General features: G+C 44.2%; 1 protein-coding gene across 48 annotated transcripts in view; it reads left to right on the forward strand.

Annotated features, from left to right (window-relative positions):
- Positions 1 to 22812, forward strand: part of LOC125988574 (protocadherin gamma-C5) — a 239431-nt gene that overhangs the window by 202878 nt on the left and 13741 nt on the right. Inside the window, exon 1 of one of the 48 annotated variants that reach the window (XM_049753924.2) lies at positions 1134 to 4169. The exons of 39 other annotated variants lie outside the window; for them this stretch is intronic. In XM_049753924.2, coding sequence (XP_049609881.1) covers positions 1689 to 4169 — 2481 coding nt within the window. In that variant the 5' untranslated portion in view covers positions 1134 to 1688. 8 more of the 48 variants (XM_049754164.1, XM_068650681.1, XM_049754059.2 and 5 more) reach the window with 8 other exon arrangements.

Consider the following 22812-nt stretch of genomic DNA (forward strand, 5'->3'; position numbering starts at 1 on the left):
CCGAGCCCGGCAAGAAAGGCGGCACAATCACGCTATATCTGATTGTGTCTCTGGCCTCGGTGTCCGTGCTGTCTCTGCTCACTTTGCTCGTCTTGGCCGTCAAATGCATGCGGAGCAGCGCGAGCGGCGCTACTTGCTGCGTGAGGCGGACTAGCTCCGACGAGGACAAGAAGCCCAACAGAAATCTCCAAATTCAGCTCAACACCGACGGACCTATCAAGTACGTGGAGGTTCTAGGAGGTGATGTCATGTCCCAGAGTCACTCCTTCAGGTCGTGCATGTCTCCGATGTCGGAGTACAGTGATTTCACTTTGGTCAAGCCCAGCAGCACCACTGACTTTAAGGAGGTCCTCAGCGTCCTCGATGCTTCTTTGCCTGACAGCACCTGGACCTTTGAGAGCCAGCAGGTGAGCCTGTGATAAAGGAATGTGTGTGCGTGTGTTTGCGCGCGCGCGTACAGGTGAGCCATTGACAAAGCAGTGTGCGTGTGTGCGCTCGTGCGCGTTTGTTGTCAATAAATACTGCATATATAATGCATGTAGAAAAAAAACTTTCTTTTATACTCACATTACAAGTGGCTGTTTGTTGAACAAACGTGAGTCGACGTTTGACGGCTTTATTCTAAATGTTTGATGGAAAAATTATTGAATAATTAATGTGGTGACCAAGGTTCTTATTTACGTATTTTTCTTTAGCAGTTAAGTTATTGCTGTTTTTGTAGTTATTATATCGCCTGCCATGGATTGATTCGTGTACCCCGAATATATTCAAGGAAAACGCACCCTTTTTTAATTCAAAAAGTAGGCTACAGTAACTTAACTTCTTTGAAAAAGTGTAAAAAAAAAATTAAATATGTGAACGATGCCCCCAATTTAACGAAATGTCGTAAGCTATCATATTTAAAGTTGATAAAAAGTCCGTTTTGTAATTTGCAAAATATACGTAATGATTGATCATTTAGCTATAGGGTTGTTGTACAGGTTAAAATATATTAAATATTGTAAATTGGACCTCATCAAACGGATTACTGCAATGGTAAATTGAAAATGCACAAATTTCGTCCATTACCTTCCTACAAATCCCGGGCTTTAACAACAATGATAATAATAATAATAATTATTATTATTATAATAATAATAATATTAACGTAATAACTTTTATTCAATTTCAACCAAATGAATGAAATATGCCGGATTAGAAGCAACTATATCGATATCGATACTATATCGACCCCCCACCCGCCCCAACTTGGCATCATTTTGTGTTTCGGATCTGTATAAATATAATTGTCTTTAAAGCGATCAAGGCGCAAGTGATTTTCGGCCATGCGGTCTAGAGATGAACACTGCTCGTTTACGTTAAAAGTGCCTGCATCGTGTGTGGTGAATGGAATTGAAGGAGAGAAGGTACAGCCTCGCTGTCATTGGTGAACAGGGTCTTCTGCTGCGGTCCAATTGCATTTAGAAGTTCACGAAGCAATCTAGTCCCCGCCCCAATGCAGCTTCATCTTTGTGTAACTCAAACAGAAAGAGGAGACGGAGCAAGAGCGAGGGTCTGCGCGCGTGTCTGCGCAACGGCTCATTATTATTTTTTTATTTTATTTACAATCACTAAAGCCATGCTCCGTGATTGTGGACCATGGTACAAAGGATTCTTACTCGTAATGGTGACTACTAACAGTATTTTTCATGCAAAATCGAGGGAAATATTTGCGTTGTAACGGAGCAAGGATGACAAAGACAATGGGATCCCGGGACTGGAGATGGCAGCCTCTTTTGTGGCATTTTCTTTTGTGGACTACAGTGGCTGCTCAGACTCGTTACAGCATCCCAGAGGAGCTCAAAAAAGGTTCCGTGGTAGGAAATTTGGCCAAAGATCTGTCTTTGAGGCTGTCGGAGATATTTGAGCGCAAGCTGCGTGTCGCCGCTGAGGCTGGTAAGCAGTATTTCAGCGTGGATGCGGGGAAGGGCGAGCTGCTGGTCACCGACAGGATAGACAGAGAGGCTTTATGCGGACAAAGCGCCACCTGCGTGCTCCCCCTGCAGGTCGTCATCGAGGACCCCTTGCAGCTTTTCCGTGTGGAAGTAGAAATACAGGACATTAATGATAACGCGCCCCGGTTTCCCTCGAATGACGTCATAGTAGAGCTCGCAGAATCAACTGTTACAGGGGTCCGTTTTCCGGTTGAAAGTGCCGTTGATCCAGACGTTGGTGCTAATTCGCTAAAATCTTACACTATCAGTAAAGACGAATGCTTTAATATTGGACTCAAGGAGGTTGCCGGTGGGAGGAAAGTCCCCGAATTGGTTTTAGCTAAACCATTAGATAGAGAGAAAAAGTCTGTTCATCAGCTTTTACTGACAGCTTTGGATGGAGGCAGTCCTGTAAGATCAGGGACGTCCCGGATAACTATTAAGATTCTTGACAATAATGATAATGTTCCTACTTTTGAGAAAACATTATATAAAGTATCTGTGCCTGAAAATCTTGAAAGAGGTGCGACAATTGTGCAAACAAAAGCAGCAGACATGGACGAGGGACAAAATGGAGAAATAGAATATTTTTTTGGTGCACACACACCAGAGCACATCCTCTCTCTGTTTACTATTGATAATATAGCTGGCACTGTAATTTTACAAGGAATATTGGATTTTGAAACAGCTGCAAATTATGAAATAGACGTCAGTGCAAAGGATAAAGGTAATCCTCGAATGGAGGGCCATTGTACTCTCCATGTTCAAATTCTAGATGTAAATGACAATGCTCCAGAAATAATACTGACCTCAAATTCAAAGCCAGTTCGAGAGGATTCTCCAAATGGGACCGTGGTAGCTTTGCTCAGTGCTAGAGACCTTGACACTGGTAATAATGGCAAAGCAATATTACAACTCCATTCAAAATATCCATTTGCCCTTAAACCATCTTTTTCTCATAATTATGCGCTGATCACCAGTGGAGTATTAGACAGGGAGACGTTGTCTGAGTACAACATTGAAATTACAGCCATTGATGCAGGCTCTCCTCCTCTCTCCAGTAAGAAAATAATCGCTGTTAGCATCACTGATGTTAATGACAACCCTCCTCAATTCTCTCAGAGCTCATATAATGTTTATTTAGAGGAGAACGGAGTGGCAGGCTCTATATTGTACTCGGTGTCCGCAAGTGACCCAGATGCCGGTGAAAACGCCAAATTGTCTTATTCTATCGTGGACTCTCAAGTGCACGATGTGTCCGTTTCGTCATACGTTTACGTGAACTCCGAGAATGGCAGCATCTACAGCATGCACTCATTCGACTATGAGAAAGTCAAAGTCTTTCAAGTTGTGGTTGAGGCAAAGGACCAGGGCTCGCCTTCGCTCAGCAGTAGCGCCACTGTCCATGTTTTCATCCTGGATCAGAACGACAACGCCCCCGCCGTCATATACCCCTCCCCTCACATCGCCTCCCACCTGAGGGTGCCCCGCTCGGCCAAGGCGGGCCACCTGCTCACCAAGTTGACGGCCGTGGACGCCGACTCGGGCTACAACGCGTGGGTCTCATACAAAGTGGCGGAGGCCACGGACGCCTCTCTGCTGATGCTCAATTTGTACACGGGGGAGTTGAGGACTAAACGTGCCGTGTCAGAGCATGACGACTCCTCTCAGAAGCTGATCGTAGAAGTCAAGGACGACGGGGAACCGGCCCAGTCGGCCACCGTCACGCTGTCCATCCTGGTGGAGGACGGCGTGAGCGACCCCATCTCGGAGCTGAGACACAAGGCGCTCGAGCCCGGCAAGAAAGGCGGCACAATCACACTTTATCTGATTGTGTCTCTGGCCTCGGTGTCCATGCTGTCTCTGCTCACTTTGCTCATCTTGGCTGTCAAATGCATGCGGAGCAGCGCAAGCGGCGTTACTTGCTGCGTGAGGCGGACACACTCTGATGAGGACAAGAAGCCCAACAGAAATCTTCAAATTCAGCTCAACACCGACGGACCTATCAAGTACGTGGAGGTTCTGGGAGGTGACGTCATGTCTCAGAGTCACTCCTTCAGGTCGTGCATGTCTCCGATGTCGGAGTACAGTGATTTCACTTTGGTTAAGCCCAGCAGCACCACTGACTTTAAGGAGGTCATCAGCGTCCTGGATGCTTCTTTGCCTGACAGCACCTGGACCTTTGAGAGCCAGCAGGTGAGCCGATAACTGTCAAATCAAGAATTTCAGAATTTAGGTCATTGTTGTAAATACATTTTAGAGCCAGCAGGTGAGCCTGTGATAAATCAGTGTGTGTGCGTGTGCACGGGTGCAGTTGTGCCCCAGTTTTTGACTGCTGAGTTATATTGTCTTATTTGAAAATTAAATGCATCTTTAAAATATTTGCGGTATTAATAACTATTTGTGCTGCATAGTAAGTAATTAATTGTCAATAATAATAATAATAATATAATTAATACATATAATAAAAATAATAATATATAATTATTATTATTATTACAATTCCTCCCCAAAACCCATAAAACACTTGAAACGGGATGCTCTGACTGAGTGAGTGAGGATCAGCTTCTTTCTCATTGGCTTGTGGAAGCGCAAGCCATGAACCAATAGAATTGAAGACTGTACAACGCAATCGGGTCCCAGCCCCCACGCAGCTCATACTGACACACAGAATGCACTGCGCTTCAGCACGGACAGAAAGGAATCAGCTTGTTTTTAACATTCAAACGAACTCACTAATTTTGCTCGGATGGCTTAAGATGTTTTTATGGAAATATCCCCAGTGGATGGACAAATTGCTGTGAAGAGGATGTAAATGAGGATGTTTGCGTTATAACGGAGCAAGGATGACAAAGACAATAGGATACAGAGACTGGAGATGGAAGGCTCTTTTGTGGCATTTTCTTTTGTGGACTACAGTGGATGCTCAGACTCGTTACAGCATCCCAGAGGAGCTCAAACAAGGTTCGGTGGTGGGAAATCTGGCTAAAGATCTGTCTTTGGGTCTGTCTGAGATAATTGAGCGCAAGCTGCGTGTCACCGCTGAGGCTGGTAAGGAGTATTTCAGCGTGGATGCGGGGAAGGGCGAGTTGCTGGTCAGCGACAGGATAGACAGAGAGGCTTTATGCGGACAAAGCGCCAGCTGTGTGCTCCCCCTGCAGGTTGTCCTCGAAATTCCCTTACAATTGCATCGAATTGAAGTGGAAATCAGAGATATAAACGACAATTCCCCTCGTTTTCCCACACAAGTAATTAACCTTAAAATACCAGAATCCGTTGCAGTGGGTACACGTTTTCCTTTAGAGAGTGCAGACGATCCTGATGTTGGAGGCAATTCTCTGAAAACATACACACTAATTAAAAACGAATATTTTTCTTTGAAATTCAAGGAGGCAAAAAATGGCAAAACTGTTCCTGAAATGATGTTGGAGAAATCTCTGGACAGGGAAAAATTGTCCACTCATCAATTACTACTGACAGCATTGGATGGGGGAAACCCTGTTAAATCCGGAACGTGTAAAATTATAATCGACGTTATTGATATTAACGACAATGTTCCTATATTTGATGAAAAAGAGTATACTGTCTCTTTAAAAGAAAACAGCACCAAAGGAACATTTGTAGTGAGTGTAAAAGCTACAGACGCAGATGATGGCGTTAACAGTGAAATTAAATATTATTTTGGGTCCCGCACCCTAGAAAACGTTTTGTCAACATTTGAAATTAATGAAAAAACTGGACAAATTGTTTTAAAGGGAGAATTAGACTATGAATCATTTGCATCTTATATAATTGACATAACCGCTAAAGACAAAGGTGTACCTGAGATGGAAGGGCACTGTCAGTTACAGTTAGATATTGAAGACATAAACGATAATGCTCCAGAAATTGTTCTGACTTCTAAACCCAGTCCTGTACGAGAAGATGCTCTTCGTGGCACGATGGTTGCTTTGATTAGTGTCAAAGACATTGACTCTGGTAATAATAGTAAAGTAACACTACAATTACCTAAAGGTTTGCCTTTTTCACTTAAACCGTCTTTTTCTAATAATTACGCACTAATCACAAATGGCGCTTTAGACCGAGAGAGTGTATCTGAGTACAACTTTGAGATTACAGCCACTGATGCGGGCTCTCCTCCTCTCTCCAGTAAGAAAATGATCACTGTCAGCATCACTGATGTTAATGACAACCCTCCTCAATTCTCTCAGAGTTCGTATAATGTTTATTTAAAGGAGAACGGCGTAGCAGGCTCCATATTGTACTCGGTGTCCGCAAGTGACCCGGATGCTGGTGAAAACGCTAAAGTGTCTTATTCCATTGTGGACTCTAAAGTGCACGACGTGTCCGTGTCGTCGTACGTTTACGTGAACTCTGAGAACGGCAGCATCTACAGCATGCACTCGTTCGACTATGAGAAAGTCAAAGTGTTTCAAGTTGTTATTGAGGCAAAGGACCAGGGCTCGCCTTCGCTCAGCAGTAGCACCACCATTCATGTTTTCATCCTGGACCAGAATGACAACGCCCCCGCCGTCATATACCCCTCCCCTCACGCCGCCTCCCACCTGAGGGTGCCCCGCTCGGCCAAGACTGGCTACCTGCTCACCAAGCTGACGGCCGTGGACGCCGACTCGGGCCACAACGCATGGGTCTCGTACAAAGTGGCAGAGGCCACGGACGCCTCTCTGTTTACACTCAATTTGTACACGGGGGAGGTGAGGACTAAGCGCGCCGTGTCCGAGCACGACGACTCCTCGCAGAGGCTGATCGTAGAGGTCAAGGACGACGGGGAACCAGCCCAGTCGGCCACCGTCATGCTGTCCATCCTGCTGGAGGATGGCGTGAGCGAGCCCGTCTCGGAGCTGAGACACAAGGCGTCCGATCCCGGCAAGAAAGGCGGCACAATCACGCTTTATCTGATTGTGTCTCTGGCCTCGGTGTCCGTGTTGTCTCTGCTCGCTTTGCTCGTCTTGGCTGTCAAATGCATGCGGAGCAGCGCGAGCGGGGGTACTTGTTGTGTGGGGCGGACACCCTCTGACGAGGACAAGAAGCCCAACAGAAATCTGCACATTCAGCTCAACACCGACGGACCTATCAAGTATGTGGAGGTTCTGGGAGGTGACGTCATGTCCCAGAGTCACTCCTTCAGGTCGTGCATGTCTCCCATGTCGGAGTACAGTGATTTTACTTTGGTCAAGCCCAGCAGCACCACTGACTTTAAGGAGGTCATCAGCGTCCTAGATGCTTCTTTGCCTGACAGCACTTGGACCTTTGAGAGCCAGCAGGTGAGCCTATATGATAAAGCAGCTACTTTTGTTTGCACTCAAGGAAAACTTGCAGCACTATACCTTCTCGCCATTAACACTTACTAACGTTTACTGTCCTTGCTCAACTAGCTGTGATCAACAACTTTAGGTTGACATGCATCAGTGAATTAATGAAGTTTGCTCATTACTGTTGAAATCACAATCGTGGTTGGAGTATAGTACGTTCAAATATGCTTGCTGTGTGCATTGGAATAATTCAACAGTATTACACACAGTTAATGTTTTATTCCATTCCCTTAGTATGATTAAGATTTCTTAATATTTTGCCAACTACCCCATAAATTAATCGTGTTGTTTGTGGTGACTTTTTGCCTCATTTGTGTTGCCTTAATTTCGTATAGAATGCTGAGAATTTACACTTTCTTTACACTATTATTGTTATGTTTTTATTAATTTGTATGACTTCTCAATTCCCTTGATATAACGCTTAATCTGCATTAGTAGTAGTTTTGAACAAATCTTAAATACTGCATGTTTTAAGAACTGAGCATTTTTTGAGCCACTGTGTTTGACTATACCCTTCTCGGTTCTTTTTTTTTTTTTTTTTTTTTGCACTCATTACATCTGCTTTGATGGCAGCAAATGTAGATCGTTTGGTGTTGTAATCCTCTCCGAAAAGTTTCAGCACCATAAAGTGTGGACAGCGACGCTGAACTCCAGCAATAACCCATTTAGCTAAGGCTTTTTCAGCCTGATATTAAAACGTAAACACATCTGTTAAATATTTCAGACATTGATGATTACTCATGTTGCATTTATAGTGACTTAAAGGGTAATTTATTTACATCAACATAGGCCCATACTGTATGATGATATCTTTGGAATACCTCCCCAAAACCCCTTAAAATGGTTGAAAAGTGGAAGATGTAATGTGTCTTTAAGAGCAAATGATGGTCACTTTGCTTCTGATTGGCTGGTGGAAGTGCAAGCCGTGAACCAATAGAATTGAAGACTGTACAAAGCAATCACGTCCCAGCCCCCACGCAGCTCATACTGACACAGAATGCATTGCGCTTCAGCACAGACAGAAAGGAATCAGCTTGCGTTTTTAGCATTAAAACGAATTTAATTCACTACTTTTCCTCGGATGGCTTGAGATGTTTTTGTGGAAATATCCCCAATGGATGGACAAATTGCCGTGAAGAGGATGTAAATGAGGATGTTTGCATTATAACGGAGCAAGGATGACAAAGACAATAGGATACAGAGACTGGAGATGGAAGGCTCTTTTGTGGCATTTTCTTTTGTGGACTACAGTGGATGCTCAGACTCGTTACAGCGTCCCAGAAGAGCTCAAACAAGGTTCGGTGGTGGGAAATCTCGCTAAAGATCTGTCTTTGGGTCTGTCTGAGATAATTGAGCGCAAGATGCGTGTCGCCGCTGAGGCTGGTAAGCAGTATTTCAGCGTGGATGCGGGGAAGGGCGAGCTGCTGGTCAGCGACAGGATAGACAGAGAGGCTTTATGCGGACAAAGCGCCAGCTGCGTGCTCCCTCTGCAGGTCGTCGTTGAAAATCCCTTACAATTGCATCGAATTGAAGTAGAAATAAAAGACGTCAATGACAATGCTCCCAGTTTTCTCAAAAGTGAACATGTAATAGAAATAGCTGAATCCACCGTTGTTGGTGTAAATTTTCCCCTGCAGAATGCAGAAGACCCTGATGTTGGGAGCAATACAGTAAAGACATATACGCTCAGCAAAGATGAATGTTTTACATTAAAAGTTAGAGACATTGACAATGGAAGAAAAATGCCCGAAATAGCGTTGAATAAATCATTAGATCGTGAGAAAAAAGCTGTTCATAATTTAATACTTACAGCACTTGATGGTGGCAACCCTGTCAAATCAGGAACTTCAAAAATTAGAATAAAAGTTCTTGACGTTAATGACAATGTTCCTTTGTTTGATCATAAATCATATAAAATATCTGTCCAAGAAAACAGCCCAAATGGCTCTTTTGTCATTACAACACAGGCGACAGACATAGATGATGGTCCAAATGGTGAAGTAGAGTACTCTCTCGGAATACACACACCACCATCAGTGCTGGCATTGTTTCACATTGACCCTATTAGTGGAGATATATTAATAAAAAATAATTTGGATCATGAACAACAGTCCTCTTATCGAATTGAAATTACTGCAAAAGATAAAGGTTTCCCCACAATGGAAGGTCGGTGCAGTGTGCTTGTTGATGTGTTAGATGTAAATGACAATGCACCAGAAATATTATTAACATCTGAACCGAGTTTGGTACCAGAGGACTCTTCAATTGGAACGGTTGTAGCTTTGCTGAGTGTACGTGACCCTGACTCTGGCAAAAATGGAGAAGTGACTTTGAATCTTCCCAAGGGCCCACCTTTTACTCTTAGACCATCATTTTCTAATAATTACGCGCTGGTCACCAGTGGCGCTTTAGACCGAGAGAGTGTCTCTGAGTACAACATTGAGATTACAGCCACTGATGCGGGCTCTCCTCCTCTCTCTAGTAAGAAAATGGTAGCTGTCAGCATCACTGATGTTAATGACAACCCTCCTCAATTCTCTCAGAACTCGTATAATGTTAATTTAAAAGAGAACGGAGTAGCAGGGTCTATATTATACTCGGTGTCTGCAAGTGACCCGGATGCTGGTGAAAACGCCAAATTGTCTTATTCTATCGTGGACTCAAAAGTGCACGACGTGTCCGTGTCATCGTACGTCTATGTGAACTCTGAGAACGGCAGCATCTACAGCATGCATTCGTTCGACTACGAGAAAGTCAAAGTGTTTCAAGTTGTGGTTGAGGCAAAAGACCAGGGCTCGCCTTTGCTCAGCAGTAGCGCCACTGTCCATGTTTTCATCCTTGACCAGAACGACAATGCCCCTGCCATCATATACCCCTCCCCTCACTCCGCCACACACCTGAGGGTGCCCCGCTCAGCCAAGTCGGGCCACCTGCTCACCAAGTTGACGGCCGTGGACGCCGACTCGGGCCACAACGCGTGGGTCTCATACAAAGTGGCGGAGGCCACAGACGCCTCTCTCTTCACACTCAATTTGTACACGGGGGAGGTGAGGACTAAACGTGCGGTGTCGGACCACGACGATTCCTCTCAGAGGCTGATCGTAGAGGTCAAGGACGACGGGGAACCGGCCCAGTCGGCCACCGTCACGCTGTCCATCCTGCTGGAGGACGGTGTAAGCGAGCCCGTCCCGGAGCTGAGACACAAGGTGCACGAGCCCGGCAAGAAAGGCGGCACAATCACATTTTATCTGATTGTGTCTCTGATCTCGGTGTCCGTGCTGTCTCTGCTCACTTTGCTCATCTTGGCCGTCAAATGCATGAGGAGCAGCACGAGCAGTGCTACTTGCTGCGTGAGACGGACACACTCCGACGAGAACAAGAAGCCAAACAGAAATCTCCAAATTCAGCTCAATACCGACGGACCTATCAAGTACGTGGAGGTTCTGGGAGGTGACGTCATGTCTCAGAGTCACTCCTTCAGGTCGTGCATGTCTCCCATGTCGGAGTACAGTGATTTCACTTTGGTTAAGCCCAGCAGCACCACTGATTTTAAGGAGGTCATCAGCGTCCTGGATGCTTCTTTACCTGACAGCACCTGGACTTTTGAGAGCCAGCAGGTGAGCACTACTTTTGTTTGACCTCAAGGACAACTTGTGTAACTGACTCCTTGTCATGCACACTTTGTCACTGATTGTTTTCAGTTGTTAGTTGACCAGTTTTTCCATTTGCTAATCAGCCTCTTGGTTGCTGTATTCACATTGTGATGCTATTTAAATGCATGTACTGCACACGTATTTCAGGTGAATAACTTACAATTAAGGCCAATGATAGTGAATGGTGGCTTCGGATTAAGGTACAGCCAAACAATGATGGAATATAATAGTTTGTTTTAGGGTGTAACAGTGAGGGCAGGGTTTTGCAATATCCGTCACCACAGCACTAATTAATGGAAGGGAAAAAAATGTCACTGGGAATAATTTTAGTTTTTACTTAGCTGCATTCGGCTCCTCGTGGAAACAATAAAACAAAATGATGTGTAGAACTTTGAAATGTACCTGAACGGAGTGTTTGGTTTAAAAATAGTAGTTTCCCCATAATGTCCTTCCAAAATTTTAAATGACTTTGGCTCTAAAACAGGCTCTGTTCATTTACATTTTAAGAGTATAAATAGTTTTTATTATGGTAATTGGTAAATTAAAATCCCGCAAAGCGTATTCAGCTTTCTGTATGTGTGTCAGTCACGCTAATTCCTTATATAGAAAGTATTCAGCACCATGGTCAGCGACTTTTGCGTCAACAGTCTGTTGAATTAAAACGAATATTTTCTGAATATATTTTTATACTTCCCATTAGATTGACATTTTGTCTGAAATGTATGACTTAGATTCTGTTTTAATGACCCTTACGTCTTGGTGAAAATTATATTTTACATACTCCTGTCTCAAGGCGGTATCGGTGAAAGCAGCTTTTGTCATTAATGGCGTACTACCGCCACCTACTGGTGTATAATTAGATTAAATTAATTTCTTTTTGAAAGTGAAAAGGCCCTTGAAAACAACCAAATATGTATACTTAAATTTGGACAGTGCTGAGGGTCAATACAAATATTTTATCTAATAAATGCAAGAAAAACATCATATCACGTGATATATCACGTTTCAAATTAGAGTCAAAACATGGTTATAGACAAAGATGATTTTTTTCACAGATCATAAATACGTTCTAAGTGAAAGCAGTACTGCTTTCAAATAGATAATACTGTGACTTTAAGAGAGAATGTCGATCAACTGGCTCCACATTGGCGGGTGGAAATGCAGCCGTGAACCAATAGAATTGAAGACTGTACAAAGCAATCTCGTCCCTGCCCCCACACAGCTTCATCTCACTAACACAAGAAAGCACTGAGCTGCGGCACAGACAGAAAGGAATCAGCTGGTAATTTTTAACATTCAAACGGATATAAATTTGTTGTTTTGCTCGGATGGCTTGAGCTGTTCACTTTGGAAATATCCCCGTTTGCATGGCTGGACCAATTGTCGTGATGCTGATGAGGATGTTTGCATTATAACGGAGCAAGGATGACAAAGACAATAGGATGCCGAGACTGGCGATGGCGGGCTCTTTTGTGGCATTTTCTCTTGTGGACGACAGTGGGTGCTGCTCAGACTCGTTACAGCATTCCAGAGGAGCTCAAGAAAGGTTCGGTGGTGGGAAATTTGGCAAAAGATCTGTCTTTGGAGCTTTCTGAGATATTTGAGCGCAAGTTGCGTGTCGCCCCTGAGGCTGGTAAGCAGTATTTCAGCGTGGATGCGGGGAAGGGCGAGCTGCTGGTCAGCGACAGGATAGACAGAGAGGCTTTATGCGGACAAAGCGCCACCTGCGTCCTTCCTCTGCAAGTGGTGGTTGAAAAACCTTTAAATTTGCACCGGATTGAAATAGACATTGAAGACATTAATGACAATTCACCTCAGTTTCATACAAACGAACTCTCATTAAAAATAGCAGAATCAGCCGCACTTGGAACTCGTTTCCCTTTGGAAAGCGCAGAAGATTTAGATGTTGGAAGTAATTCAGTAAAAACGTATACTTTGGCTAAAAACGATTGTTTCACATTAAAAATGAAGGAGGTAGAGGATGGTAAATTAGTTCCTGAGTTAGTGTTACTAAAACCACTGGACAGAGAAAGGAAATCTTCTCATCAGCTCCTACTGACTGCTTTAGACGGAGGGAATCCAGTTATGTCTGGTACTACACAGATTACTGTTATAGTGCTTGACATTAATGACAACTTCCCCGTTTTTGACAAAAATGTATATAAAGCATCCTTACAAGAGAACGTGGCAAAAGATGCATTTGTACTTAAAATTTCTGCGACTGATGCAGACGAGGGACAAAACGGAGAGGTAGAATATTTTTTTAGCACTCGCACACCCGATTCTGTGTTGTCTGTGTTTAAATTAAATTTGCAAACGGGTGAAATGTTTTTAAAAGGAGATTTAGATTATGAAAAAGCTTCATCCTACAAAATTGAAGTGACTGCTAAGGACAAAGGGATCCCTGAAATGGAGAGTAACTGTCGTGTGCAGATTGATGTTATTGATATTAATGATAATGCTCCAGAAATTATCCTCACATCGGAACCGCAGCCGGTTAGGGAGGATGCACCAAGTGGATCTGTTGTGGCTCTACTTACATCACGTGATACAGACTCTGGTAATAATAGCAAAGTAACGCTGCAGATACCGAAAGGGTCCCCTTTTATTCTTAAGCCGTCTTTTTCTAATAATTATGCGCTGGTGACTAGTGGCGCTTTAGACCGAGAGAGTGTGTCTGTGTACAAAATAGAAATTACAGCCACTGATGCGGGCTCTCCTCCTCTCTCCAGTAAGAAAATGATCACTGTCAGCATCACTGATGTTAATGACAACCCTCCTCAATTCTCTCAGAGATCGTATAATGTTTATTTAAAGGAGAACGGCGTAGCAGGCTCTATATTGTACTCGGTGTCCGCAAGTGACCCGGATGCTGGTGAAAACGCTAAAGTGTCTTATTCTATCGTGGACTCTAAAGTGCACGACGTGTCCGTGTCATCGTACGTCTACGTGAACTCCGAGAACGGCAGCATCTACAGCATGCACTCGTTCGACTACGAGAAAGTCAAAGTGTTTCAAGTTGTGGTTGAGGCAAAGGACCAGGGCTCGCCCTCGCTCAGCAGTAGCGCCACCGTTCATGTTTTCATCCTAGACCAGAACGACAACGCCCCCGCCGTCATATACCCCTCCCCTCACGCCGCTACTCACCTGAGGGTGCCCCGCTCGGCCAAGTCTGGCCACCTGCTCACCAAGCTGACGGCAGTGGACGCCGACTCGGGCCACAACGCGTGGGTCTCATACAAAGTGGCGGAGGCCACGGACACCTCTCTGTTCACGCTCAATTTGTACACGGGGGAGGTGAGGACTAAGCGCGCCGTGTCCGAGCATGACGACTCCTCTCAGAGGCTGATCGTAGAGGTCAAGGATGACGGGCAACCGGCCCAGTCGGCCACCGTCACGCTGTCCATCCTGCTGGAGGACGGCGTGAGTGAGCCCGTCTCGGAGCTGAGACACAAGGCGCCCGATCCCGGCAAGAAAGGCGGCACAATCACGCTTTATCTGATTGTGTCTCTGGCCTCGGTGTCCGTGCTCTCTCTGCTCACTTTGCTCGTCTTGGCTGTCAAATGCATGCGGAGCAGCGCGAGCGGTACTACTTGTTGCTTGGGGAGGACACACTCTGACGGGGACAAGAAGCCCAACAGAAATCTCCACATTCAGCTCAACACCGACGGACCTATCAAGTACGTGGAGGTTCTGGGAGGTGACGTCATGTCCCAGAGTCATTCCTTCAGGTCGTGCATGTCTCCCATGTCGGAGTACAGTGATTTCACTTTGGTCAAGCCCAGCAGCACCACTGACTTTAAGGAGGTCATCAGTGTCCTCGATGCTTCTTTGCCTGACAGCACCTGGACCTTTGAGAGCCAGCAGGTGAGCGCTGCTTTTGTTTAAACTCAAGGACAAATTGCAGTACTCTGTCTCCTCGTTCCGCGCACCTTGTCACATTTTTTATCAAACTATTCGTGATTTATTCTTTAAATTCGGCTTATTACACGATCACTTATTAACAAATTGTCTTCGAGCAGTGACGCTCAGCTTTTGAAAGTTGAAATATCTTCAAGTTGCATTTGCAATAAGCTATTTGATCCAGAATAGTATGGTATTACAGCGGTCACGCTGAAAAAACATCAGCACCACAGCAGCGGACAGTGACTTTAATCGCGCAGTTGTTAATGGGATGATGAGCGGTGTTCGAATGAATCCTTCACCTATATACTTTTTTTTTTTTTTTTTGCTTTCTTACGTAGCTATTGGTCCAGCATATAGTGTTTTGTCAAAAACTGTTTCATAAGTGTTACACGGGAACAATGCAACAGTGTGATATGGGTTATTTATTTATTTATTTATTTATTTATTTATTTATTTATTTATTTATTTATTTATTTATTATCCAAAACTATATTAACCATTAAGAAGGCATACACTGAAATTTATTTTTAGGTATTTTTCGAAAGTATGAACCGTCTAACAATATAAGTAGAAAATTGTATGTCCAATCAATAGGTCTATCAAGCGGATCGACGTGCTGTAGCTACAATACACAATGCCTCAATATACAATTGCATGATTATTGGACAACTATTAACATAACTTTTTATCAGTATGCATAGGCTTTCAATAGTCAAAATTGTAAATCATCGGCCAAAAAACAAAACCTTCTCGTCTGAATAAAAATAAAAAAAACTTTATTTCCAGGAAACGAAAACGGCTTAATTTTATTATAATATGAGCTTCAAGTTATACAAACATATTTTACCGTTCTCGGTGTCTGTCTCTCTATGATGTGTTAACAAATACATCCTACGTATTTTGCCGCTTTCATTGCGCAAGTCCCCCCCCCCCCCCTTTATTTTTGTTACTTTTATTATTTTTTGGGGGCATTATTATTTTTTGGGGGCATTGAAATGACTTAATTTATCTGCCGAAACAGCATTAAGTAAACGAAACTGAATTCGTTCAACCAGCATCACAACATCGGCGCCTATTTTTAAACACACTCGAAACACGAGTTACCATTCCAAATATTTTTAAAAGTCAAAGACTACAATGTCTCAAAAAGCAACGGGCTAATCAAGTGTTTAATTGTGACTTTGGGAATAAGTAATCTAGGGGACGTGTTAAGGACCACATGATGATCTATATGTTACTCAGAAAGTGCCAAATTAACACATATTCCATCATTAAATACGGAGAATTTTCTATTGCGTGATTATCTTGACATTTAGCCACAGCAGTGTTAAAAGAAAGAAACGTGTTTGTTGTCTTAGACTTTAACTCAGTACTTCTCATACATTAGAAACCCAGCACGTTGAGTCTGGACAGCGGCTTTAAAATATTACTCACCATGTCATAATTTAATTTTATTTGTTTCCATTAAACAAATGACTGTTGTTACAAAATACTGTATAGTTTTCTAAATTATTATTATTATGATTGGTCATAGTAGTGGTTGTTGTTATTACGGTGTTATTATTATTATTGTTATATTATTATCATTATTATTATTATTATTATTATTATTATTATTATTATTATTATTATTATTATTATTATTATTATTATTATTATTATTATTATCAGGATTATTATCAGGATTATTATTAGGATTATTTGCACTTTCGATTTCTTATGGAATTGTCATTTATGTTGTTTTGAGTGCGGCAAACAGTTGTCTGTATGTCACACTGAAACAATTAAAACTCCAGGGAGGTGAAGCGATGGTATGACTTTAAGACGCAATGGAGATCAGATTCTTTCTCATTGGCCGGTGGAAGCGCAGGCAGAAAACCAATAGAATTGAAGACTGTACAAAGCAATCGGGTCCCAGCCCCCACGTAGCTCATACGAACACGCAGAATGCACTGCGCTTCAGCACGGACAGAAAGGAATCCGCTGTATATTTTCTTAACCATTTAAACAAATCGAAATCAGTACTTCTGCTCATATGGCTTGAGGTGTTTATTGTGGAAATATCCGCCTTTTGTTTGGATTTTACAATTGCCGTGAAGAGGATGCTGATGAGGATGCTTGCGTTATAACGGAGCAAGGATGACAAAGACAATAGCATGCCGAGACTGGCGATGGCAGGCTCTTTTGTGGCATTTTCTCTTGTGGACTACAGTGACTGCTCAGATTCGTTACATCATCCCAGAGGAGCTCAGGAAAGGTTCGGTGGTGGGAAATCTGGCTAAAGATCTGTCTTTGGGGCTGCCTGAAATATTTGAGCGCAAGCTGCGTGTCGCTTCCGAGGCTGGTAAGCAGTATTTCAGCGTGGATGCGGGGAAGGGCGAGCTGCTGGTCAGTGACAGGATAGACAGAGAGGCATTATGCGGACAAAGCGCCACCTGCGTGCTTCCGCTACAAGTGGTGGTTGAAAACCCTTTGCGGTCGCATCGAATTGAAGTAGAAATTAAGGATATTAACGACAATTCCCCTCGTTTTCCAACGCAAGAAATAAACCTTAAAATACCAGAATCCGTTGCAGTAGGTACACGTTTTCATTTGGAGACTGCAGATGATCCTGATGTTGTTGGTAATTCTTTGAAAAGTTACACACTAATCAAAAACGAATATTTCTCTTTAAAATTTAAAAACGAAAAAAATGGTATGAGTGCCCCAGAATTGATATTAGAAAAATCATTGGACCGGGAAAATATTTCCATTCACCAGTTGCTTTTAACAGCGCTGGATGGAGGTAACCCTGTAAAATCCGGAACATGTAGAATTATAATAGATGTGCTTGATAATAATGACAATTTTCCTATTTTTGATGAAAAGGAGTACAAAGTTTCCTTGAAGGAAAATAGCACAAAGGGAACATATGTATTGAAAGTAAAAGCTACGGATATTGATCATGGTTTTAACAGTGAAATAAAATATTCTTTTGGTTCTCGTACTCCACAAGCTGTTTTATCAATATTTGACATTGATGAACAAAGTGGGCAAATAATTTTAAAGGGTGAACTGGACTTTGAAAAATCCCCGTCTTATCTAATTGATTTAATTGCAAAGGACAAAGGTGTACCCGAAATGGAAGGGCATTGTCGACTGCAGCTTAATATAGAAGACATAAATGATAATGCTCCCGAAATTGTTCTGACTTCTAAACCCAGTCCTGTACAAGAAGATGCGCCATCTGGCACAGTGGTGGCTCTGATTGGTGTGAAAGACATTGACTCTGGCAATAATAGTAAAGTAACTTTACATCTTAATAAGGGTGCACCGTTCTCCCTCAAGCCATCTTTCTCCAAAAATTATGAGGTTGTTACAAATGACGCTTTAGACCGAGAGAGTGTGTCTGTGTACAAGATTGAGATTACAGCCACTGATGCGGGCTCTCCTCCTCTCTCCAGTAAGAAAATGATCACTGTCAGCATCACTGATGTTAATGACAACCCTCCTCAATTCTCTCAGAGATCGTATAATGTTTATTTAAAGGAGAACGGAGTAGCAGGCTCTATATTGTACTCGGTGTCTGCAAGTGACCCGGATGCCGGCGCAAACGCCAAAGTGTCTTATTCTATCATGGACTCTAAAGTGCACGACGTGTCCGTGTCGTCGTACGTTTACGTGAACTCCGAGAACGGCAGCATCTACAGCATGCACTCGTTCGACTACGAGAAAGTCAAAGTGTTTGAAGTTGTGGTTGAGGCAAAGGACCAGGGCTCGCCTTCGCTCAGCAGTAGCGCCACCGTCCATGTTTTCATCCTGGACCAGAACGACAACGCCCCCACCGTCATATACCCCTCCCCTCACGCCGCTACTCACCTGAGGGTGCCCCGCTCGGCCAAGTCTGGCCACCTGCTCACCAAGCTGACGGCAGTGGACGCCGACTCGGGCCACAACGCGTGGGTCTCATACAAAGTGGCGGAGGCCACGGACACCTCTCTGTTCACGCTCAATTTGTACACGGGGGAGGTGAGGACTAAGCGCGCCGTGTCCGAGCATGACGACTCCTCTCAGAGGCTGATCGTAGAGGTCAAGGATGACGGGCAACCGGCCCAGTCGGCCACCGTCACGCTGTCCATCCTGCTGGAGGACGGCGTGAGTGAGCCCGTCTCGGAGCTGAGACACAAGGCGCCCGATCCCGGCAAGAAAGGCGGCACAATCACGCTGTATCTGATTGTGTCTCTAGCCTCGGTGTCCGTGCTGTCTCTGCTCACTTTGCTTGTCTTGGCCGTCAAATGCATGCGGAGCAGCGCGAGCGGTACTACTTGCTGCATGAGGCGGACAAGCTCCGACGAGGACAAGAAGCCCAACAGAAATCTCCACATTCAGCTAAACACCGACGGACCTATCAAGTACGTGGAGGTACTGGGAGGTGACGTCATGTCTCAGAGCCACTCCTTCAGGTCGTGCATGTCTCCCATGTCGGAGTACAGTGATTTCACTTTGGTTAAGCCCAGCAGCACCACTGACTTTAAAGAGGTTATCAGTGTCCTGGACGCCTCTTTACCTGACAGTACCTGGACCTTTGAGAGCCAGCAGGTGAGCAGAATTATAACGCACTTTCCAAAAAAAGAATAATTTTCAACGTCAAAGCTCAGAATAGGAAAAACCTACTTGTGCTTGTGAAACCAGAATTTGTTGGCTCTCAGCATTTTTTTTTTTACTCATGAAGTATATTTTGATACATGTGCAGTGTGCTTTCACATATCTAAATGTACAAAAAAAATAATAATCTGACAAATGCCAGTTGAAATGGTTGGTATTTCCTCCACATTGTAAAATGACTATTGTGCTGTCGTAGTTAAATACCACTGGCCATATTATTAGGTACACCAGCGCAATGGATTGCAATGCACTGAGACGCATTTTTTTACTCCCCCATGTACGTACACTATAACTAAAATTTATATTTAAAGGGAGCAGAAAAACATTTAATATGGTACAGTGCAGTTCTGCATTTTTTTCACTACACCCATATAATAATTATATTTTAAAGCATTTTCTGTCTTTCATTCAAATTTGATTATTATATTTTTAAAGGGAATATTTTTACGCACCTCTTTTAAAAAAAACCATTTGTTGATATATTCTCTCTGACGCTTTAATTGCTCTCCATTGACTCCATTGAACACAGATGAGAATGTTGGTGTGTAACAGTGATGCCGTGATCGCCTCTGATTGGCCGAGCAGATGGATGCTATGCGCCAATAGCAATCTGAACTGTACAAAGAGATCTTCTCCCTCCCCCATACGAACGAGCACCGCAACCACAATGCTCAGTGTAGGGAGGAGAGGGTGTATATCTGGCATGTAGTGCCATTATACTTCATTTTATTTTATTCCTGACTATGGATGGATATTTTTTTATTGTGTCACGTCCTCGGAATATGGATTATGTCCTTATGGTATCGTGTTCTGTGGATGGGAAGTGATGCATTTTACTGAGACAGGGATGACAAAGACAATAGGATGCCGAGACTGGAGATGGCAAGCTCTTTTGTGGCATTTTTTCTTGTGGACTACAGTACATGCACAGACTCGTTATAGCATCCCAGAGGAGCTCAAAAAAGGTTCGGTGGTGGGAAATCTGGCTAAAGATCTGTCTTTGGGTCTGTCTGAGATATTTGAGCGCAAGCTGCGTGTCGCCGCTGAGGCTGGCAAGCAGTATTTCAGCGTGGATGCGGGGAAGGGCGAGCTGCTGGTCAGCGACAGAATAGACAGAGAGGCTTTATGCGGACAAAGCGCCAGCTGCGTGCTCCCCCTGCAGGTCGTCATCGAGGACCCCTTGCAATTGCATAGAATCGAGGTTGAAATACGAGATATTAATGATAATTCTCCCAATTTTGTTTCTATTGAGCAATCTTTAAAATTAGCAGAATCTGCTGCTGTGGGGACGCATTTTCCTTTGAAGAGCGCAACAGACCCTGATGTGGGAAGCAATTCAATAAAATCTTATATTCTCAGTAAAAACGACTGCTGTTCCCTTAGAATAAAAGAAATAGAGGGTGGAAAACCCGTTCCAGAGCTCGTGCTGGATAAGTCGTTAGACAGAGAGCAAAAGGCTGTACATAAAATATTATTAACTGCATTTGATGGGGGTAGTCCGGCTAGATCAGGCACTTCCGAAATTACCATAAATGTACTTGACAACAATGATAACTTCCCAGTATTTGAGAAAAATCTCTACAAGGTAACCGTGGGAGAAAAAGCTGTAAAAGGGACTGTCATTGTCAGACCAAAAGCAACAGATGCAGATGAAGGTTTGAATGGTGACATTGAATTTTCATTTGGCTCTGCAACTCCCGATTCCACGTTGTCCTTGTTTGCTATAAATCCCATTACTGGGGAGATCACTTTAAAGGGAGAATTAGACTATGAGACAGCAAAGTCATATGGCATTGACATAACTGCTAAAGATAAAGGCAGCCCCGAGATGGAGGGTCATTGTCGAGTGCAGGTTGATGTGATGGACTTCAATGATAATACTCCTGAAATTGTCCTCACCTCTCAGCCAAAGCCTGTTCGTGAGGACGCCCAGAGTGGAACTGTTGTTGCCCTCATTAGTGCTCGTGATCTCGACTCAGGTAATAATGGTAATGTGACGTTACACTTGAAAAGGGGATGCCCATTTGCCCTAAAAAGCTCATTTTCTAATAATTATGCGCTGGTGACTAGTGGCGCTTTAGACCGAGAGAATGTGTCTGTGTACAACATTGAGATTACAGCCACTGATGCAGGCTCTCCTCCTCTCTCTAGCAAGAAAGTGATCGCTGTCAGCATCACTGATGTTAATGACAACCCTCCTCAATTCTCTCAGAGCTTGTATAATGTTTATTTGAAGGAGAACGGAGTAGCAGGCTCTATATTGTACTCGGTGTCCGCAAGTGACCCGGATGCCGGTAAAAATGCCAAATTGTCTTATTCTATCGTGGACTCTAAAGTGCACGACGTGTCTGTGTCATCATATGTTTACGTGAACTCCGAGAACGGCAGCATCTACAGCATGCACTCGTTCGACTACGAGAAAGTCAAAGTGTTTCAAGTTTTAGTTGAGGCAAAGGACCAGGGCTCGCCTTCGCTCAGCAGTAGCGCCACTGTCCATGTTTTCATCCTGGACCAAAACGACAATGCCCCCTCCGTCATATACCCCTCACCCCACGCCGCCACCCACCTGAGGGTGCCCCGCTTGGCCAAGGCGGGCCACCTGCTCACCAAGGTGACGGCGGTGGACGCCGACTCGGGCCACAACGCGTGGGTCTCGTACAAAGTGGTGGAGGCCACGGACACCTCTCTCTTCATGCTCAGTTTGTACACGGGGGAGGTGAGGACTAAACGCGCCGTGTCCGAGCATGACGACTCCTCTCAGAGGCTGATCATAGAGGTCAAGGATGACGGGCAACCGGCCCAGTCGGCCACCGTCACGCTGTCCATCCTGCTGGAGGACGGCGTGAGCGAGCTCGTGTCGGAGCTGAGATACAAGGCGCCCGAGCCCAGCAAGAAAGGCGGCACAATCACGCTTTATCTGATTGTGTCTCTGGCCTCGGTGTCCGTGCTGTCTCTGCTCACTTTGCTCGTCTTGGCCGTCAAATGCATGCGGAGCAGCGCGAGCGGCGCTACTTGCTGCATGAGGCGGACAAACTCCGACGAGGACAAGAAGCCCAACAGAAATCTCCAAATTCAGCTCAACACTGATGGACCTATCAAGTACGTGGAGGTTCTGGGAGGTGACGTCATGTCTCAGAGTCACTCCTTCAGGTCATGCATGTCTCCCATGTCGGAGTACAGTGATTTCACTTTGGTCAAGCCCAGCAGCACCACTGACTTTAAAGAGGTTATCAGCGTCCTGGACGCTTCTTTGCCTGACAGCACCTGGACCTTTGAGAGCCAGCAGGTGAGCAGATAACTGTC

Source organism: Syngnathus scovelli, chromosome 1, assembly GCF_024217435.2.
Source record: "Syngnathus scovelli strain Florida chromosome 1, RoL_Ssco_1.2, whole genome shotgun sequence".
Taxonomy (NCBI): Eukaryota; Metazoa; Chordata; class Actinopteri; order Syngnathiformes; family Syngnathidae; genus Syngnathus; species Syngnathus scovelli.